This window comes from Globicephala melas, chromosome X (assembly GCF_963455315.2).
Source record: "Globicephala melas chromosome X, mGloMel1.2, whole genome shotgun sequence".
NCBI lineage: Eukaryota > Metazoa > Chordata > Mammalia > Artiodactyla > Delphinidae > Globicephala > Globicephala melas.
In genome coordinates this window covers 85459722-85475218 of record NC_083335.1, presented here as the reverse complement: position 1 = coordinate 85475218, position 15497 = coordinate 85459722, and the positions used below count along the sequence as shown (strand labels likewise).

Sequence of the window (15497 nt, the reverse complement as noted above, 5' to 3'; positions counted from 1 at the left end):
GTCTGGGGTGAGGTAAACAGCAGGCACTCAATAATTGCTTGCTGAATACAATGAAGGAAAGAGCCTTTAGAGAAGGCTCACACCTTTAGATCAGGCAGTTGATAAATGCTAAGTGGGTCCACCAAAGGAAAGGTCTTTGAAGAAGTAGCTTGAGAACAGGGGATAAGGGAGGCACTCAAATGAATGCTTTCTAGATCCGTTGTAGGAAAAGGATTTGGAGCAGAGAGTCTGAAGATTAGCCCCACACAGAAGGTTCAAAAATGCTCATAGAACTCATTTGAGGAAAATATGTTTGAGGAAGGGGCTTGGGGTGGGGCATACACCAGGCACTTAATACATGCTTCCTAGATCCTTTGGAGAAATAGGCTCTTAGAGAGGGGGACTGAGTTGGGGCACACAGAAGGCATTCAATAAAGGCTCACAGGATCCATTAAAGGCAACGCTTTGGGCGAGAATCTGGGATGGGATACACAGCAGGCACTCAATCAGTGTTTAGTGAATAGTTTAAAAGGTTTTTGAGGTGAGGGCTGGGTTGCGGGCACATAGCGCACTCTGGATACATGCTCACAAGATCAGAGAAGGCCTTAGGGCAAGGACCGAGGGGGACAAGACACATATCAAGCTCTCAACGAATGTTCACAAAATTCACGTAAGCCAAAGGCCTTGAGGAAGGGCTCCCACTGAGGCACACTCCAGGTACTTGATAAATGCTCACAAGATCCATTAGAGGACAAGACCTTTGGGCACGGGTTCGGGGTGCAGGGCACATCGGGCTCTTGATTGCTCACAGGATATACTGAAGTCAAGGCTTTTGGGAAGGAGGCACACAGCAGGCGCCCGATAACTGCTCCCTGTATAGATCTAGAAGGTCTGGGTGGGGGGAGGGGGGAGGCAAGGGCGGGGCACACATGAAGCGCTTCGCATAATAATTTAAAGGAAAAGGGTTTGGGCGAGGGGGCCAGGCACGGGGCACACAAGCGGCGCTCGATAATTGCTCATGATGGAATGATCTGGGGACCCAGAACCGCGGGGGGACGTCCACAGCAGTGGCTTACCAGTCGGTGTGGGGCTCGTCGATTACCAGCAGCACCCTGGCGGCAGCGCCCCCACGGCCTGCGCCCCCAGAGCCGCCGCCCACTTGCTCGCTGAAGGTGGCGGCCGCGGCCGCCGTGGTCTGCTTGACCGCATTGGACAGTGACGAGAAGAAGCCACCGCCCCCAGAGGACCCGGGGCTAGGGGCAGCCGGAGAGGCCACGGGGGCTGCCGATGAGGCCCTCTCAGCAGTGGCGGTCGCAGGACCGGGCGTGGCTCCCGGGCTGGGGGCAGCGGGCGGCGGCGGGGGCGGCTGCGGGCGCTGCAGGTCTGTCATGTACCCATTTGGCAGATTGGCCATGAAGTTGCTGTCCGACAGGCGGCGCCGCAGGTAGTTCATGGCTGCGACGCGGGGCAGGGGGTCCTAGGAGCAGTCTGGTCAGGACCGCGGGGGCGGACCGCGCGGGGCCCAGGAGCACAGCTGTGCTCTCAGGCACGACGCGACTCTTCCGCTGCCCGCTGCAGACTGAGGCAGAGCTGAGTCGCCGCCGCCGCCGCAGCGCGGATGGTCGCGCCCGTGACCCCCTCTTTCGCGCCCCGCGTGGTGCAGTCCGGCTGGGCCGGTGGCGGCGCGGACGCGACCAAGGCGACTGGGAAGGGGAGTTTGCGGAGGAGCGGCGAGTGACGTCAGCGCGCCTTCAGGGCTGGGGTGGCGGTGGCGCGCGCCGGCAGGCGGGGGCGAAGGCACTGTCCGTGGTGCTGAAGGCGTCATTGCGCAAGCGCCACGCCGCATCCTGTCTCCCCTCCCCCGCCTCTGATTGGGGATGCGCAATTTGGGGAGTGGGGGCGGGGTGGGTGTTTGTCCGGAGGGTCCGGGTGGGTGCGTCAGGCATGCCCCCACCCCGCCTCATCCTGGTCTTCACACGCACTCGCAGTCACACACAGGACCCTCCGCAGATACTCGGTTTCCAGTGTTGATATTCACCACAGGAGGCATTTGGCGGGGTGGGAAGACCCGGAGACTCAAAAGTAGAGAAATAACCCCCTCACGGCGAGGGTTGGGGGTCACATGCAGTACTCCGCGAGATCAGTTTCCCACGTCCACATAGGCTCAGCTAGGCAGAGAGATGTATGCGGGGGTGGTGTAGACAGCATCAGACAGGGGGACGTGGACACTTGTGGGGAGTACATACGCTTGCGCTGGGCGAGGGGCTGGAGGCATACAGGGAATGCCACATATGTGGAGAAACATAGACACACACAAAAGTAAGGAAACATACGGAGGCATGTGCAGAGAGAGAACACACCGATCTAGGTATCTATACAGACACACAAGCCCAGGGTAACAGTCATGGACATGCATGCATACATGCATGCAAATATGCCTAAACACGCACACAGGCACCACTCGGACACACGGAGACCCAGGGAAACTCACATGAGCACGCACACCGAGACAAAACACACCCACAGACAATCATGGACAAACCTAGATCTCCACACAGGCACATTTCCTGAAGCTCTAGCCTTGATGTGTGTTCACCTCCCCACCTCACCCCCCTACACACACACTTGGCCTATAGGTCCCCATCCATTTGCCCTGGACACAGTCAAAAACCACGATAATAACCATCTGGCATTGTCAGTGCCCAAGGCCATCTTCCTCTGCACCAGAGAACTTTCCACAGACAGAAGCAGACCCATCCTAGGGTATGCAAACTGTAGGTGCCAAATAGTGTTTGCCACGTGAGCAAATGATCCTTGTAGGTTGGGCAGAGGTGGGCTGTGGAAGCTCCTGTAAGATCCTGACTACAATGAAAACACAAATCCATTTAAAAATAATCATTTGTTGACCGATTGTACCCAACCCTCACTACAATACTATGCGGCGGGTAATATGATTTCCATTTTACAGATGGAATCCACAAACTCCAATTCATTCCCAAAGGGTCATGCTCACTTTGTGATCCATACATTTGTTATTTTCTTTTAAGAATGTGCCAGAAAGAGGTGTCAGTGTGGCTGGAACAAAGTGAGTGAGGGAGATTGTGGCAGGAGATGGGGTCAGAGAGGTTAGCAGGGACCAGATGGAGCAGGGCCTTGTGGGCCCTGGTGAGCGATAATGGTGGACCAAGTGAGGCGGAAGAAGATATGGCAAGAAGTAGGCAGATTTAGAGTCCCTTGTGCCATCAGGATTTTCAAGTGAATCATCCACTTATTCATTTATACATTCTTCATTCATTAAAGCTTTGGCCTGTTTAAACAAGGTCATGGTGTGAGGTCTGGAGTCGGAGAGCCTGGGTTCAAACTGGGCCTCCACTATACTCTTAAGAAAGTAACTTACCGGCCTCTGAAACTTGGCTTCCTCATCTGTAAAAATGATCACCCGACCCAACTCTAAGAGGGTGGGGGTGGGGGAGTGCTGTGACCTCTGCCAGGAATGTCCTTTCCTTCTCTCTCTCAAGGATCATCTTTTGCCTAGGTCTCCAGGAAGTCCCCTCTTCCCTTAGGCTCTCACCGTCCACTGTCTCTGTTCCCTCCTCCATCGCAGCCAGCTTCAGTCCACCTGCAGGCCTCTGCTTTGGCCATTCCTTCCCCCTCTCATGGATACCCTCTCTGGCATCCCATATCCCAGTGTTCCCCAAATGGGGAGCTCTCCAGAAACTGGGTATCTCCCAACATTTTGAAGTATGTGCTCCCCAGTTTTTGCTCAGTAACACAAGCAAACAAGCTCTGCTGGGCCCGTGGTGCCCTCTCTGGGGGATGGGAGCAGCTGCAGGTCTACAGATCTTTCTGGCTCCTCTGGGAGTGAGAAGTTGGGCTCCTTAGGAATCTGTCTCCAGTCTGCCTCTTCCCAGTAGCCCCATTGCCAGGTTCCTAGTACTCATGTCCCCCAGTGTCATTCCCTTTCTCCAGGTGGCTCATTTTCCAGAAATTAATTTTTTTGTAGACTGTTTCGCAGAAGAACGAAGATTCCCCCGACCCCCACCCAAGGAGTGTCTCAACTCCCTGAGGCAGAGGTAAGGCTCCTCTGTACTGGCTTCATCTTCTCCAACAGGAAGGCACATACAGAAGGGGCTCCAAGAATGTGTTTCTTTGTTGAGCATTGGTGAGCAATGACTCTGAAACACACACACTTGACATATGTTCGTAATCAGTATTGTACCCATGTTTATAACTCACACATACATATTCATGCCACTTTAATGAGCATGCACACACACCCACACTCCTATAACTTACACATTGTTATGTGCACACGGTTGTAACTTCACACGCACTCCACATACACTTAATTCCTGCACAGACCCATAGGTCTGCATATCACACATTCACAGAGATATGTGCCTCATAAAGCACACATAGAGCCAAATTTCCACGTTCTTATAAACACATATTTTTCTCATACCCTGGCAGTAGCACCGGAACCCCTCACTTAGGCTCATTCCTTCCAAGATAACCGAATATCCATCGATTTCATCTTCACCCCAATCCATCAGTTGACCCATTTTACACGAGGGAAAATCGACCCAGAGAAGTGAGCGCCCTGACAGACTCCAGGTGTCACAGATTTCCCATCTGAAGCCCCCCACACAGAGGTGCCCCTCCACTCATAGGACAAAGTCCTAAACTCTGCTCCTGACATGGTGTTTCAAAAACGTCCAGCCCACTACCTATCTGTGCCTGTTTCCTCCTTGGTAAAATGAGGATAATAATATTGACCTCATATGTTCATTGTGGATTAAATGAATTCATGCTATGGAAAGTCTTAAAACACTACCAGGCACGCAGCCTGGGTTTGTTCCCTTCACTGTGGAGACACATACGGCTCTGACTCTTCTTCCCCATCCCCCATGATGTCCAGCGCTATTGTTAGTATACAGTAGGCGTTGGTAAGTGTTGAATAAAATGTTCGAATGAAAGGATCACCCATTCTAGTCTGTTCCCTTGCTTAGATGTCCTCCCCTTCTACCAGCCCTCCTCCACCCGATGCCCAGACTTAGCTCTAGTATACAGTAGATGCTAATAAGTGTTGAATGAATGAACAAATGCTAAAGGAATGTGTCTGAGTGTCTTGGGGGGCTCCTCCTGGCAGATGCTGACTCTAGCTTCTCCTTGCCCCTGTCCCAGCTCAAAGCACCTCGTAGGCACTTCCTCGGTCCGCCCCCCGCCTCGCGGGAGCTATTTGTCGCCGCTAATTGCAGCGTTGGAGCTGGGCTGTTGGGAGTGGGTGGGTGCAGGTGTTCCGCTCAGTTGGGCGCCAACCCCTGCCAGGCCTCATTGCCAAATGACGCGGAATCCGCCAGCGGAGGGAGCTTTAGGAGCGGGGAGATGGAAAACAAGCACTCCGACCAATCAGAAAGTGCCTGCCAGGGAGGGTAGCCAATCAGGAAGCCCGTAATTCGTAAATCGGGACTCTGCAGAGGGACGTGCTGGGTGACCCGGGGCACTGCGGGGAAGAGGGGCAGATATCAGGGCTACAGCAGGAACGGACACTCGCCTTCACTCCTGTCACACCGTGGAAAATACTGTTTTCCACCACAGGCCACTGCGACTTTGCCTGTGCTGCGCTCTTTGGCCTAGAAGATGCCATGGCCCCACTCCTGGGGAAGAGGCTGGTTTATTGAAGTCTGAGAGGTCAGGGGGTCAGAGTGGAAGAGAGAGATGTTAGAGCTTCTCATCCTCAGGGTTCTTTGCAGGGAGGCACGTGTAGACATGGCCGTTTCTCCTCCACCACCACCTTCTGCCCTTGCAGCACATCACACACTGCCGACGGTTTCCCCCAGAAGGTCACATTCTTCTCACCCTGACCTTCGACCGTGGTAACGGTGGGCCTGGTGCGTTAGGGGCGGGGGATGAAGGCGAGAAGCTCAGGGAAGGCAAGAATGCATTCAACAAACTCTTATTGAGTGCCTACTGTGTGCCCAACACTATTTATTTTTAAGCTGTGAGATATTGGGCAATTTCTTTATCTCCCCTGTACCCCAGTTTTCTTCATCTGAAAAATGGGAATACTTGTAATACCCACCTCACTGGGCTGAGTAAGTATAAATGAGTTGATTCAGGTAAAGTGCTCAGAGTCATGTCGGGTACACAATAAGTGCTCAATAAATGCTGGTAATTATTTGTTGATATGAGCTACCTTCTCTCACCTCTAAAACCTTTTACTTATTTCCCCATTGCCCACTGGAAAAATCCCAAATGCCTTGCCCTGGCATTCAAGCCTTGCTGTTAGGCACAAATCCCTGCCCCCAAGTCAATCTCTAGTTCTCTCTTCCACTTTATTCAAAGCCGCATGTCCAAAATGGTCTTTGCCTGGGTTATCTGTCCCACTAGGCAAGCTCTCCACTCACTCCCATTCCGATTCTCTCCATCAGTCCTTTCTCCATTCATTCCCTCCCTCTGTCAAGCCCTTCATGCCTCCATTCAACACCCCTAACTCATCTTCTGGACCCACTCTACACCCCACACCCAGAGACCAGATGGCAGGCTTTCCACGAGTTGGGAAGAGGCCACTTAATCTAGTAGTTTGATGCATGTGGAAATAGGGAAGGGATAAGTCAGTGTTTTAACCCTCTCCAACACCTGGGCCACCCTGGCCACCTGGAAACACTTCGGGCGGCTGATCACCTGTGTCCAGGACTCTGCTCACACAGTTTTGATGGTGGGAAAGCCTTCCCCAACCGCCTCCTGCCAGGGGAGGCCCAGTCAGCTTCCTGGACCCAGACTGAGGTGGCAGTCCCTTTTCCACACACCAACCATTTCTCAGATGCCTTCTTTCAGGGCCCAGCAGACCTGGATCCCGTGGGGGAATCCATGGGATCTGGGTTCTGTGTGTCTGCAACTGTTGTTACCCAAAAGGCCTTAGAGTGCTTTGGGGCACGGGTGACTGAGGGAATGAGAAAGTGAATGGAGGCATGAGTGACTGAACGAGCAAGTCAAAGCTTGGGTAATTGAGGGGGCAGAGCACATGGACACAGGAAGGACGGAGTGAATGGGAGAATGGCTGAGTGACTGAATGAGTCACTGAAGAGCACGGAGGCTACTGATTCTCCCCTCAACATCCTCTTTCTCAGCTTCTTCTTTAGTTTCTCCCCTCTTCCTACAGCTGGGAGATGGCACTCGGCCAGACAAGGCACCTATGGACCCAGTGGTGGAAGCCCTGGTTGGGGGTGGCCAACTCTCCCACCCTGACTGCTGACATATCAATATCAAGACCCCTTCCAAGGCACACTGCCCCCTCACTCACGAGAATTCGGGGAGCGTGGCCTTGCAGAGGCGCTGGCGGGTGCGGTTGGGGTTGGGTCCACACGGAGGCATGCACAGCCCCCAGGTACTCCACTCCGACCAGGAGCCTTTCCCTGCCAGGAGGGGAGGGGTTCCCGAGTCAGAATTAGAGGTCTTGGTGGGGTGATGAGAGAGAGGCTGCAGGGACATGCGGTCTGTGGCAGAGAGTCAGAAAGCCCCTGTCCCTGCACGGGCTGCCGCACGCTCACAGCATGGTCTCTGGGGGCACTCACAGGGGCAGCGCTGGATGTTGTAGCAGTGCCGGATATCCTGTTGTTCCCCGCTACATCGCTGTCCATTAAACTTGCGGCCCTTGCAGAGCCTGGAGCGGGTCTGCTGGCCTGGGATCTCCTGGCAGCTGATGTGTTTTATGCTCCGGCGGATGCAGGTGCTCCACTCCCCCCAGAGCTCCCACTCTCCGTTCACTGCAGAGACGGGGGCAGCTGGGCTTGCACCAAAGAAAGGAGCCAGCAAGGGTGTTCAGAGGAAGGAATGGGGGCTGGGAGACGGGGTGGGAATGATCAGATGTGGGAAAGGGGGATCAGAATTGGAACCAAGGCATCGGAGCCAGGAATGGAGGAATTAGAGACAGGAACAAGGTATTAACAGCGGGAACAGGGCAGCAGAGACGGGTGGGGGGCTTAGGCACAGAAATGGTGCATCTTGGGGTACTGACCAGGGCAGTGCACGGCCGTGTTGCAGATGTGGGTCCGGGTGGCATCACCGACACAGAAGGGGCCCCCGTGCTGGGGCACAGGGTGATCACATGTCCGTCGTTCCCGGGTCTGACCCAGGCCGCAGGTCACAGGGCAGGGGCTCACAGCACCCCATGGCCCCCAGCCACCAGCCACTGTTGGGGGAGACAGGAGTGAGGAGAAAGGCCACCTCAATCTCCCCCCTCAGCCCCTAGACCCTTGAGACGGACTGCCCCCAAACGAAGAGCTCCATGGTCACATGGTCTCAGATCGCTGTCCCTTGAAATGGCAGAGCATCTGTGCCTAAATCAAGAGCAGAGTGTCAGAGGCCTCATCCCCGAGTACCTGGGCAGGGTGGCAGGCCGGTGCAGGCCCGCTGCTCAGAGGATGACCCTGGGCAGGGATTCCCAGGAGGCTGCGTGGAGGGCTCAGGTGCAGAGCATGTGCGGCTTCGTCTCTCCTCAGATGCCTTGGGTCCATTGTGGCAGGTGCCTGAGCAGGGGCCCCAGGGGCCCCAAGCAGCCCAGGCCCCGTGTGCTGTGATGGGGTGGGGGTGGGGAGATGCCAAGTGTGGTCATGCATGCTGAAGTCCTCCCACCCTGGAAGTTCTCTGCTGTAACCCCCAGACCCACCCTGGGTGCCCACATCATTGCTCTGTGGTTGCCCTCACTCACTGGGGCAGACCTGTTCGGTGTCACAGGCCTCTGACTCCTGTGCCTCTCCTGGGCAGTGGCCCCCACACTTGGGGGTGGGGCGATCACATGCTCGACGACGAATCCGGGTCCCTTTAGAGCAGGTGACAGAGCAAGATGCCCAGGGCCCCCAGTCGGACCAACCGCCCATCTCTGTAGGAGAGAAAAGAGGGGGACAAGATGGAGGTGGTGGTGTCATTCAGGGGTCCAGGCTTCCTCATGTATCCCACATCAGCTAATCCTGCGCCCATTGTTTCTGCCACACCTGGCCCACCATCATTGCTCATCTGGACTATTGCAGTAGCCTTCACAGTGGTCCCTTTGCTTCACTACTCACCACATACAGTCTGTCGTCCTGACAGTGAGAGGGATCTGTCACAACTCAAGTCAGATCATGTTTTTCCACCATCACTACATCACTCAGAGTAAAAGCCAACATCCTCACTGTGGCCCACAGGGATAAGTCCCCCTCTGACCTCACCTGCCACCACTCTCCTTCAGCCACGCCAGCCTCCTCCTCGACCTCACAAACATGAAGCACACTCCCACCCTCAGGGCTTCTGCCCTGATAGTTCCCAGTGCCGGGTAACTGACAGCGCTCGCCCGCCTTGCTGCTCCTTCTCACCAGGACAGCACGGCTTGTCCTCACACGCCTGCAGCTGCCACTGGAGGGTCCCAGGCTCCACCTTCTGGGGGCATTGCCCACCCCAGCCTATGCAGCGCCGGTGCCGCAGCTGGGAGCCCTCCGTGCAGGTCACTGAGCAGGGGGCCCACTCGGACCACGGTGACCATTGTGGGAGCCTGCAGAGAGAAGCACATGTCCCATCCTGGCACGCTCTGACAAGGATGGTGTATGGGACCACAGAGGGTGGGTAGGCACAGACAGGGGTGCGGGATAAACGTATGTGGAATGGAGTGATGAGAGTATCTACCTCTTCGTGATGTTGGGGAGGAGGTGGGCACACAGCAAATACTTAAATATCATTTACCTTCATGATCAGGAACCTGGAGTTACCCTTTGAAGTCCCCCAAGGACAGTGCCAGGCACGCAGTAAACAAGTACAAGGACTAAGGGCCCAGAACTGCTGTCAGAAGCCTACCAGGCCACAGCCATGCACGGTAGCAGGCAAACAGGAAGTGCATAATAAATAGGAGCCATCATCCCAATGAGCTCAGAGACCCCATCAGAAATACCCCAGGTCCAAGTCCCTGCACGGCATAATGCTAGACAGATGGGACCTGTTGACAACCAGGAGCCCAGAGCTGCCTTCAAAAATCCCCAAGCTCCCCATCCCCATGGTGTACCTGGGATATATACAGTAAAGAGTTAGAAAATATGTCTGACATACAGAGAGGGCTCAGTACACGTAAGCTGGCATCACGATTAGGAGACTAGAGTTACCCTCAGAAATCCTCTGGCTACCCCCAACCTCTGCAATGCATCTGGTATGCTGGAAGTGCTCAATGAATATGAAGTGTCGTTATAATTAGGGAGCTGCAGCTGCCCTCAGAATTGCCCAAACTCTCCCCCTCCAGCAATGTGTCTGTATACAGTAAATGCTCCGTATGAGCTGTCATCACCATCTGGGGACTTGAGCTACCTTCAGAAATACCTGAGCTGCACCCCACCCACAATGCTTCTGGTATGCAGGAAGCGCTCAATACATGTAAGCCATGGCAGTTCTCAACTCGGGATGATTTTTACCTGTCTGGAGACATTTTAGTTGTTGCAAGTTGCTACTGGCATCTAGTGGGAGGTCAGGGATGCTACAAAACATCCTGCAACGCACAGGTCAGCCCTCACAACAAAGAATTTTCTGGCCCCAAATGTCAACAGAGCCAAGGCTGAGAGACCCGGAGCCATGGTCACAATCAGGGCCTTGGAGCCACGCTTGAGAATCTCCGAGAAGGCCAGAGCCCAAGTTCTGGGTCGCCCTGCAGACAGTCCTTTCTGCCCCCCTCAAACCCCAGACTCCCCCTAACCTGCACGCCATACAGAGCTTGCTGCCGAGCTCCTGGAAGGCGTAGTCAGCATTGAGACAGCAGTCTTCCGTGCTGACACCTCCCCCAAGGAGGCCCTTGCACTTGCCCGTGGATTCTTCATACTGGGTGAAGCAGAGTACAGGGTCTGAGCCTGTAACGGGTTGGGGGAGCACGGTCAGGAGTGTGGGAGGGCCCAGGCACCCCTGGGGGCCAGCTGGGCCCCCACCCACTCACCTGTGGCTGGCAGGGTGAGCAACAGCAGCGGCAGCGGTAGCAGCAGTAACCGATGGGCCTGCGCTCGGGTGGGCATGTTGGGCACTGTACTCCTGCAGCCTCGCCAGAAAGGAGGTCCGGCTTTATGTGGGCTTATCTGATCCTAGAGTCAGTGGGAAAGAGGAACCAGGGGCAGGAGGAACTAGGAGGGTGAAGGGCAGTGGTGGTGATGGGGGATGGCGGGGAGGGGAGGGTATCGTGCAGGTCTCTTCAGCTCCGACCTCTCCCTTGCTACCTGTCCCTGAGCTTCCTCCTCTCCTCTCCCCTCCCTACTTCCTGCCTCATGCTTGGTCTGTTTTGTTTGTCACTGTGTCCCCAGCACCCCAGGCCCCGCCCAGCAGCCCAGTGGCACTCAATCAATGCTCTTTGGACAAATTCTTACTGAGGGGGAAGTGGAGCCTGGAAGTTGGAAGCAAGATTGAACTCCCTCGCTGTGTGACCTTGAGCAAGTCACTTGAACCTCTGAGCCTCAGTTTCTCCACCTGTAAAATGCACGCCCTCTACCACAATGACAGGGCCAACCTCACGGGGGTGTTGAACAAGGGTGAAGTGAGCGTGGCATGCTTAGCGTGTCCCTCCTCATGGGGTGGAGTGGGCATCGAGGTAACTACTTCATCCTCCATCCTGACTTCACCACCACCCTCCTCTTTCCTAAAAGTGAGGTTCTTTGTGGTCAGCAATGTGGAGGGGAGGTCAGCACAAGGGAAGTGAGAAGGGGAAGTGGCAAGAGTATGGGGTGGAGAATTCAGAGGGACTGAACTGGGTATATCCACTGCCCCAGGGGCCAGCTGGGGACACCCTCAGGGCCCGAGGAAGGGGATGGTTGGCTTGGCCATGTTCCATCAAGTATCTTGGGTAGGTAATACCTGCCACCCTGCCCCACCCCATACACAGGGCATGTTAGGGTATGTTGCGAAGACTGGGAGTTAAGATTTTTAAAAGTCCTTAGCCCAGTGCCTGGCATACAGCAGGTGCTGTTTGTTAAATACACTGATGCAACATCTACTGAGCAACTATTGGGTGCCAGTTGTTCTGGGCGTTGGCTGGAACAGACAACAAGACAGCCCAAAATCCTGGCCCTCAAGGGATTTATGCTCTAAAAGAGGCAGACAATAAATGTCACCTCCCTCACAGAAGCCTTCCTCAGCTTTTTGTAGGGCACCTCTCATTCTCTATGCCAGTGGCTCTCAAACCTATATGTGTATCAGAATCATCTGGAAGGTTTGTTGAATCCAGATTGCCAGGCCCCACCCCAGTTTCTGATTCTGTAGGTCCGGGGTGGGGCTCAAGAATGTGAATTTCTAACAACGTCCCAGGTGACACTGATCCTGCTGGTCGGGGACCACACTTTAAGATCCATCATTCTAGTTCCTGACCCTTTACTTTTCTTTGTGGATCTCATGTAGAAAAATTATTCTTCATAATCCTTCTCTTAATAATTAATTCCAATGCAGCCCATTTTCCATGCTCCACAGAGCCTTTTTTGTTTTTTTTAAGTAAGGCCTAATGAGTGAAATTCCAGAGCCTGCTTTAAAAACAGGAATCTTGGGCTTCCCTGGTGGCGCAGTGGTTGAGAGTCCGCCTGCCGATGCAGGGGACACGGGTTCGTGCCCTGGTCTGGGAGGATCCCACGTGCCGCAGAGCGGCTGGGCCCGTGAGCCATGGCCGCTGAGCCTGCGTGTCCAGAGCCTGTGCTCCGCAACGGGAGAGGCCACAACAGTGAGAGGCCTGCGTACCGCAAATAAAATAAAATAAAATAAAAACAGGAATCTTTTTAATCAACAAAAAGGAGTCTAAGAATTAGGAAGGCAATGTCTCATTTCCCCTGCATCCAAGGAGGAACACCATTCTGCAAATTAAAACAAGGTTGAAGGATTTGATTTGGTCAGGCGTTAAAACAGAACTTTCTCAAGAATAGCCCAGAGATGGAAACAACCTAAGTGTCCATCATCAGATGAATGGATAAAGAAGATGTGGCACATATATACAATGGAATATTACTCAGCCATAAAAAGAAACGAAATTGAGCTATTTGTAATGAGGTGGATAGACCTAGAGTCTGTCATACAGAGTGAAGTAAGTCAGAAAGAGAGAGACAAATACCGTATGCTAACACATATATATGGAATTTAAAAAAAAAAATGACATGAAAAACCTAGGGGTGAAACAGGAATAAAGACACAGACTTACTAGAGAATGGACTTGAGGCTATGGGGAGGGGGAAGGGTAAACGGTGACAAAGCGATAAAGAGGCATGGACATATATACACTACCAAACGTAAGGTAGATAGCTAGTGGGAAGCAGCCGCATAGCACAGGGAGATCAGCTCGGTGCTTTGTGACCGCCTGGAGGGGTGGGATAGGGAGGGTGGGAGGGAGGGAGACGCAAGCGGGAAGAGAGATGGGAATATATGTATATATATAACTGATTCATTTTGTTGTGAAGCTGAAACTAACATAGCATTGTAAAGCAATTATACTCCAATAAAGATGTTAAAAAAAATAAAAAATAAAATAAAATACAAAAAAAAAAAAAAAAAGAATACTGGTCTTGCTTCATGGGTGATAAGGTGTGTTGACATTCGTATCCGTTACAGATGTACTGTTTCCTGATAACATGAGCCTGTCTTTGAAAGTGTGCTTTGAACAAAGGGGTCTTGTTATGCTTCTAGGACTTCAGACATCAGTGGTTATCCTATGAAAACAAACTCCCCAAGAAACCTGTAATTCTGGTTGGCTGCTTTATCTAATCACCTGTTGCCCTGGTAATAATGTTATAATCGATACTTCCTTTGTTCCTAAACTGTATACCTACTCACTGGATTCCCTTGGGAAGAGGACTGTCACCACTTTCATCTTCTCCTACACGTTTGGGCAATAAAATCACTGCAGAGTTCTTATTTAAACAAAGACTGAGTCGTATCTCATGTAATCATTGCAACACCACCTAATATGATGTATTTGTTTGTCTGTTGTCCTCACTAAAATGCCAGCTCCACAAAGGCAGGGATTTGTGTTTGGTTTTGTTAACTGCTGTGTCTGGAGGTCCTGGATGGGCACCAGCAAACAGTAAGTGCTCAATAAACCTCTGCTGAATGAGTAAATAAATGCAATAAACAGAGCTTTAGAGATTCTGATAAGCGTGAAGATGAATAATCTGGATTGGAGGTAAAAATGCGAGCATCACGGCAGGGAGAAGTAGTGTCTCAAGTGCCGGGACTGGACCAGACCACCTGGAGAGGGCTTGGCTTGTGAGAAGGAAGGGAAGCCCAGGCAAAGCCCCGGCAAACTCCAGCATTTCACGTTTTGGAGAACTGGGAGAAGCCAGCCCAGGGGCCTGAGGAGGAAGAGGACAGATGGAAGAGGGCTTTCCCCTAGGCCTGGCACATTCCATCCATGGGCTCTCACACACGAATTCAGCCTCAGTCATTTTCTCTTTTTCTTTTTTTTACATATTTACACACACACTTCTGAATTTACAGTCTCTCTCTACTATAGTCTCTTACGAACAAGCTTACATACATACTCAAATGCACAGCCTCTCCCAGCCACTCAGGGAGTTGTTTACTGTCATTGGCCCCCAGTCTTACTATGATCTCCTTCGGCCAAGACCACAGTTACCCTTACGGGTCAGTTTTGCACATCCACACAGAGTCACGCCTTTTTTTTTTTTTTTTTGCGGTATGCAGGCCTCTCCCGTTGCGGAGCACAGGCTCCAGACGCGCAGGCTCAGCGGCCATGGCTCACGGGCCCAGCCGCTCCGCGGCATGGGGGATCTTCCCGGACTGGGGCACGAACCCGTGTCCCCTGCATCGGCAGGCAGACTCTCAACCACTGCGCCACCAGGGAAGCCCCCGGAGTCACGCCTTTTGATAGGATGTTTCCACCGCTCACTCGGGCCGTCATTTTCTCACATACACAAATGGTTAGTGATTTATAGCCACCACTGGTCTCTCTGGAAGTTTCTCGTGCACACACCCACACCCACAATCACTCTTTCTCCCCTCTTCACACTCACACCCATTCTGCACACCCAGAGTCACTATGGTAAGAGTTTCACACACATACACAATCGCACAGCGTCTCAGACACTGTCTTAGTCGCCTCGTCTCACATTTCTTTGCAAGCAGCTTCCAACATGTCCAGTCCTTGCTCTACATCCTTTAATAAAGTCTCTTGCAGTTTTATAGACCCACACAGTTTCTCAGACACTCTCAGTCACTCGTTTTCTCACTCTCAGTCACCTAATCAGTGTCACGGTCACTTGCCCTCACTCAGCCTCTGACATCCTGTTGTCACTAATTCACCAATGTTACTAGGCTCTCGGTAAGTCTCACACACAGAGCCTTTCATGGCCCGTCTTAGTCGTTTACACCATCATCTGCTGCATCCAGCCAGCGTATTGTGTACCCTCAGACACAATTACAGCCTCATCGGTTTCCCACACATACTGATCACATGGTCTCTATGTCTCATTTACTGTTCCATTTTCTCTCTTTCACCAGCATGTAGTCTCTGGTTTACAGTCTCTCAT

At 52.9% G+C, this 15497-nt stretch overlaps 2 protein-coding genes across 4 annotated transcripts in view; both read right to left on the bottom strand.

Annotated features, from left to right (window-relative positions):
- SYN1 (synapsin I) overlaps nucleotides 1-1632 on the bottom strand; it is a 43279-nt gene extending 41647 nt beyond the window's left edge. The window contains exon 1 of one of the 2 annotated variants that reach the window (XM_030849819.2): nucleotides 1056-1632. In XM_030849819.2, the coding sequence (XP_030705679.1) occupies nucleotides 1056-1432 (377 nt within the window). In that variant the 5' untranslated portion in view covers nucleotides 1433-1632. The remainder of the gene's footprint in view (nucleotides 1-1055) is intronic. The other variant, XM_060291877.1, reaches the window with a different exon arrangement.
- A 3930-nt stretch (nucleotides 1633-5562) lies between these two features.
- CFP (complement factor properdin) lies at nucleotides 5563-12368 on the bottom strand. Of its 2 annotated transcripts, none has more exons than XM_070044652.1 (9): nucleotides 10925-12368; nucleotides 10691-10841; nucleotides 9333-9508; nucleotides 8690-8860; nucleotides 8361-8552; nucleotides 7997-8170; nucleotides 7554-7763; nucleotides 7283-7394; nucleotides 5563-5867 (listed from the first exon to the last, which is right to left on the bottom strand). In XM_070044652.1, exons 1-9 carry the CDS (start codon nucleotides 10998-11000, stop codon nucleotides 5717-5719), a joined length of 1413 nt encoding a protein of 470 aa, XP_069900753.1. In that variant the 5' UTR covers nucleotides 11001-12368; the 3' UTR covers nucleotides 5563-5716. The 2 variants fall into 2 exon arrangements, with proteins under 2 accessions (XP_069900753.1, XP_030705682.1); XM_030849822.2 differs by having other exon boundaries at nucleotides 7554-7745.
- Nucleotides 12369-15497: the final 3129 nt, after the last annotated feature.

Excerpts from the sequence above, each read along its gene's own strand:
- CFP (XM_070044652.1), bottom strand. The coding sequence starts at position 11,000 with ATGCCCACCCGAGCGCAGGCCCATCGGTTACTGCTGCTACCGCTGCCG. Across the intron at positions 9,509-10,690 it reads AAGCTCTGTATGGCGTGCAG|GCTCCCACAATGGTCACCGT; the intron begins GTTAGGGGGAGT and ends TTCTCTCTGCAG. Across the intron at positions 7,395-7,553 it reads CAACATCCAGCGCTGCCCCT|GGAAAGGCTCCTGGTCGGAG; the intron begins GTGAGTGCCCCC and ends CCCTCCTGGCAG.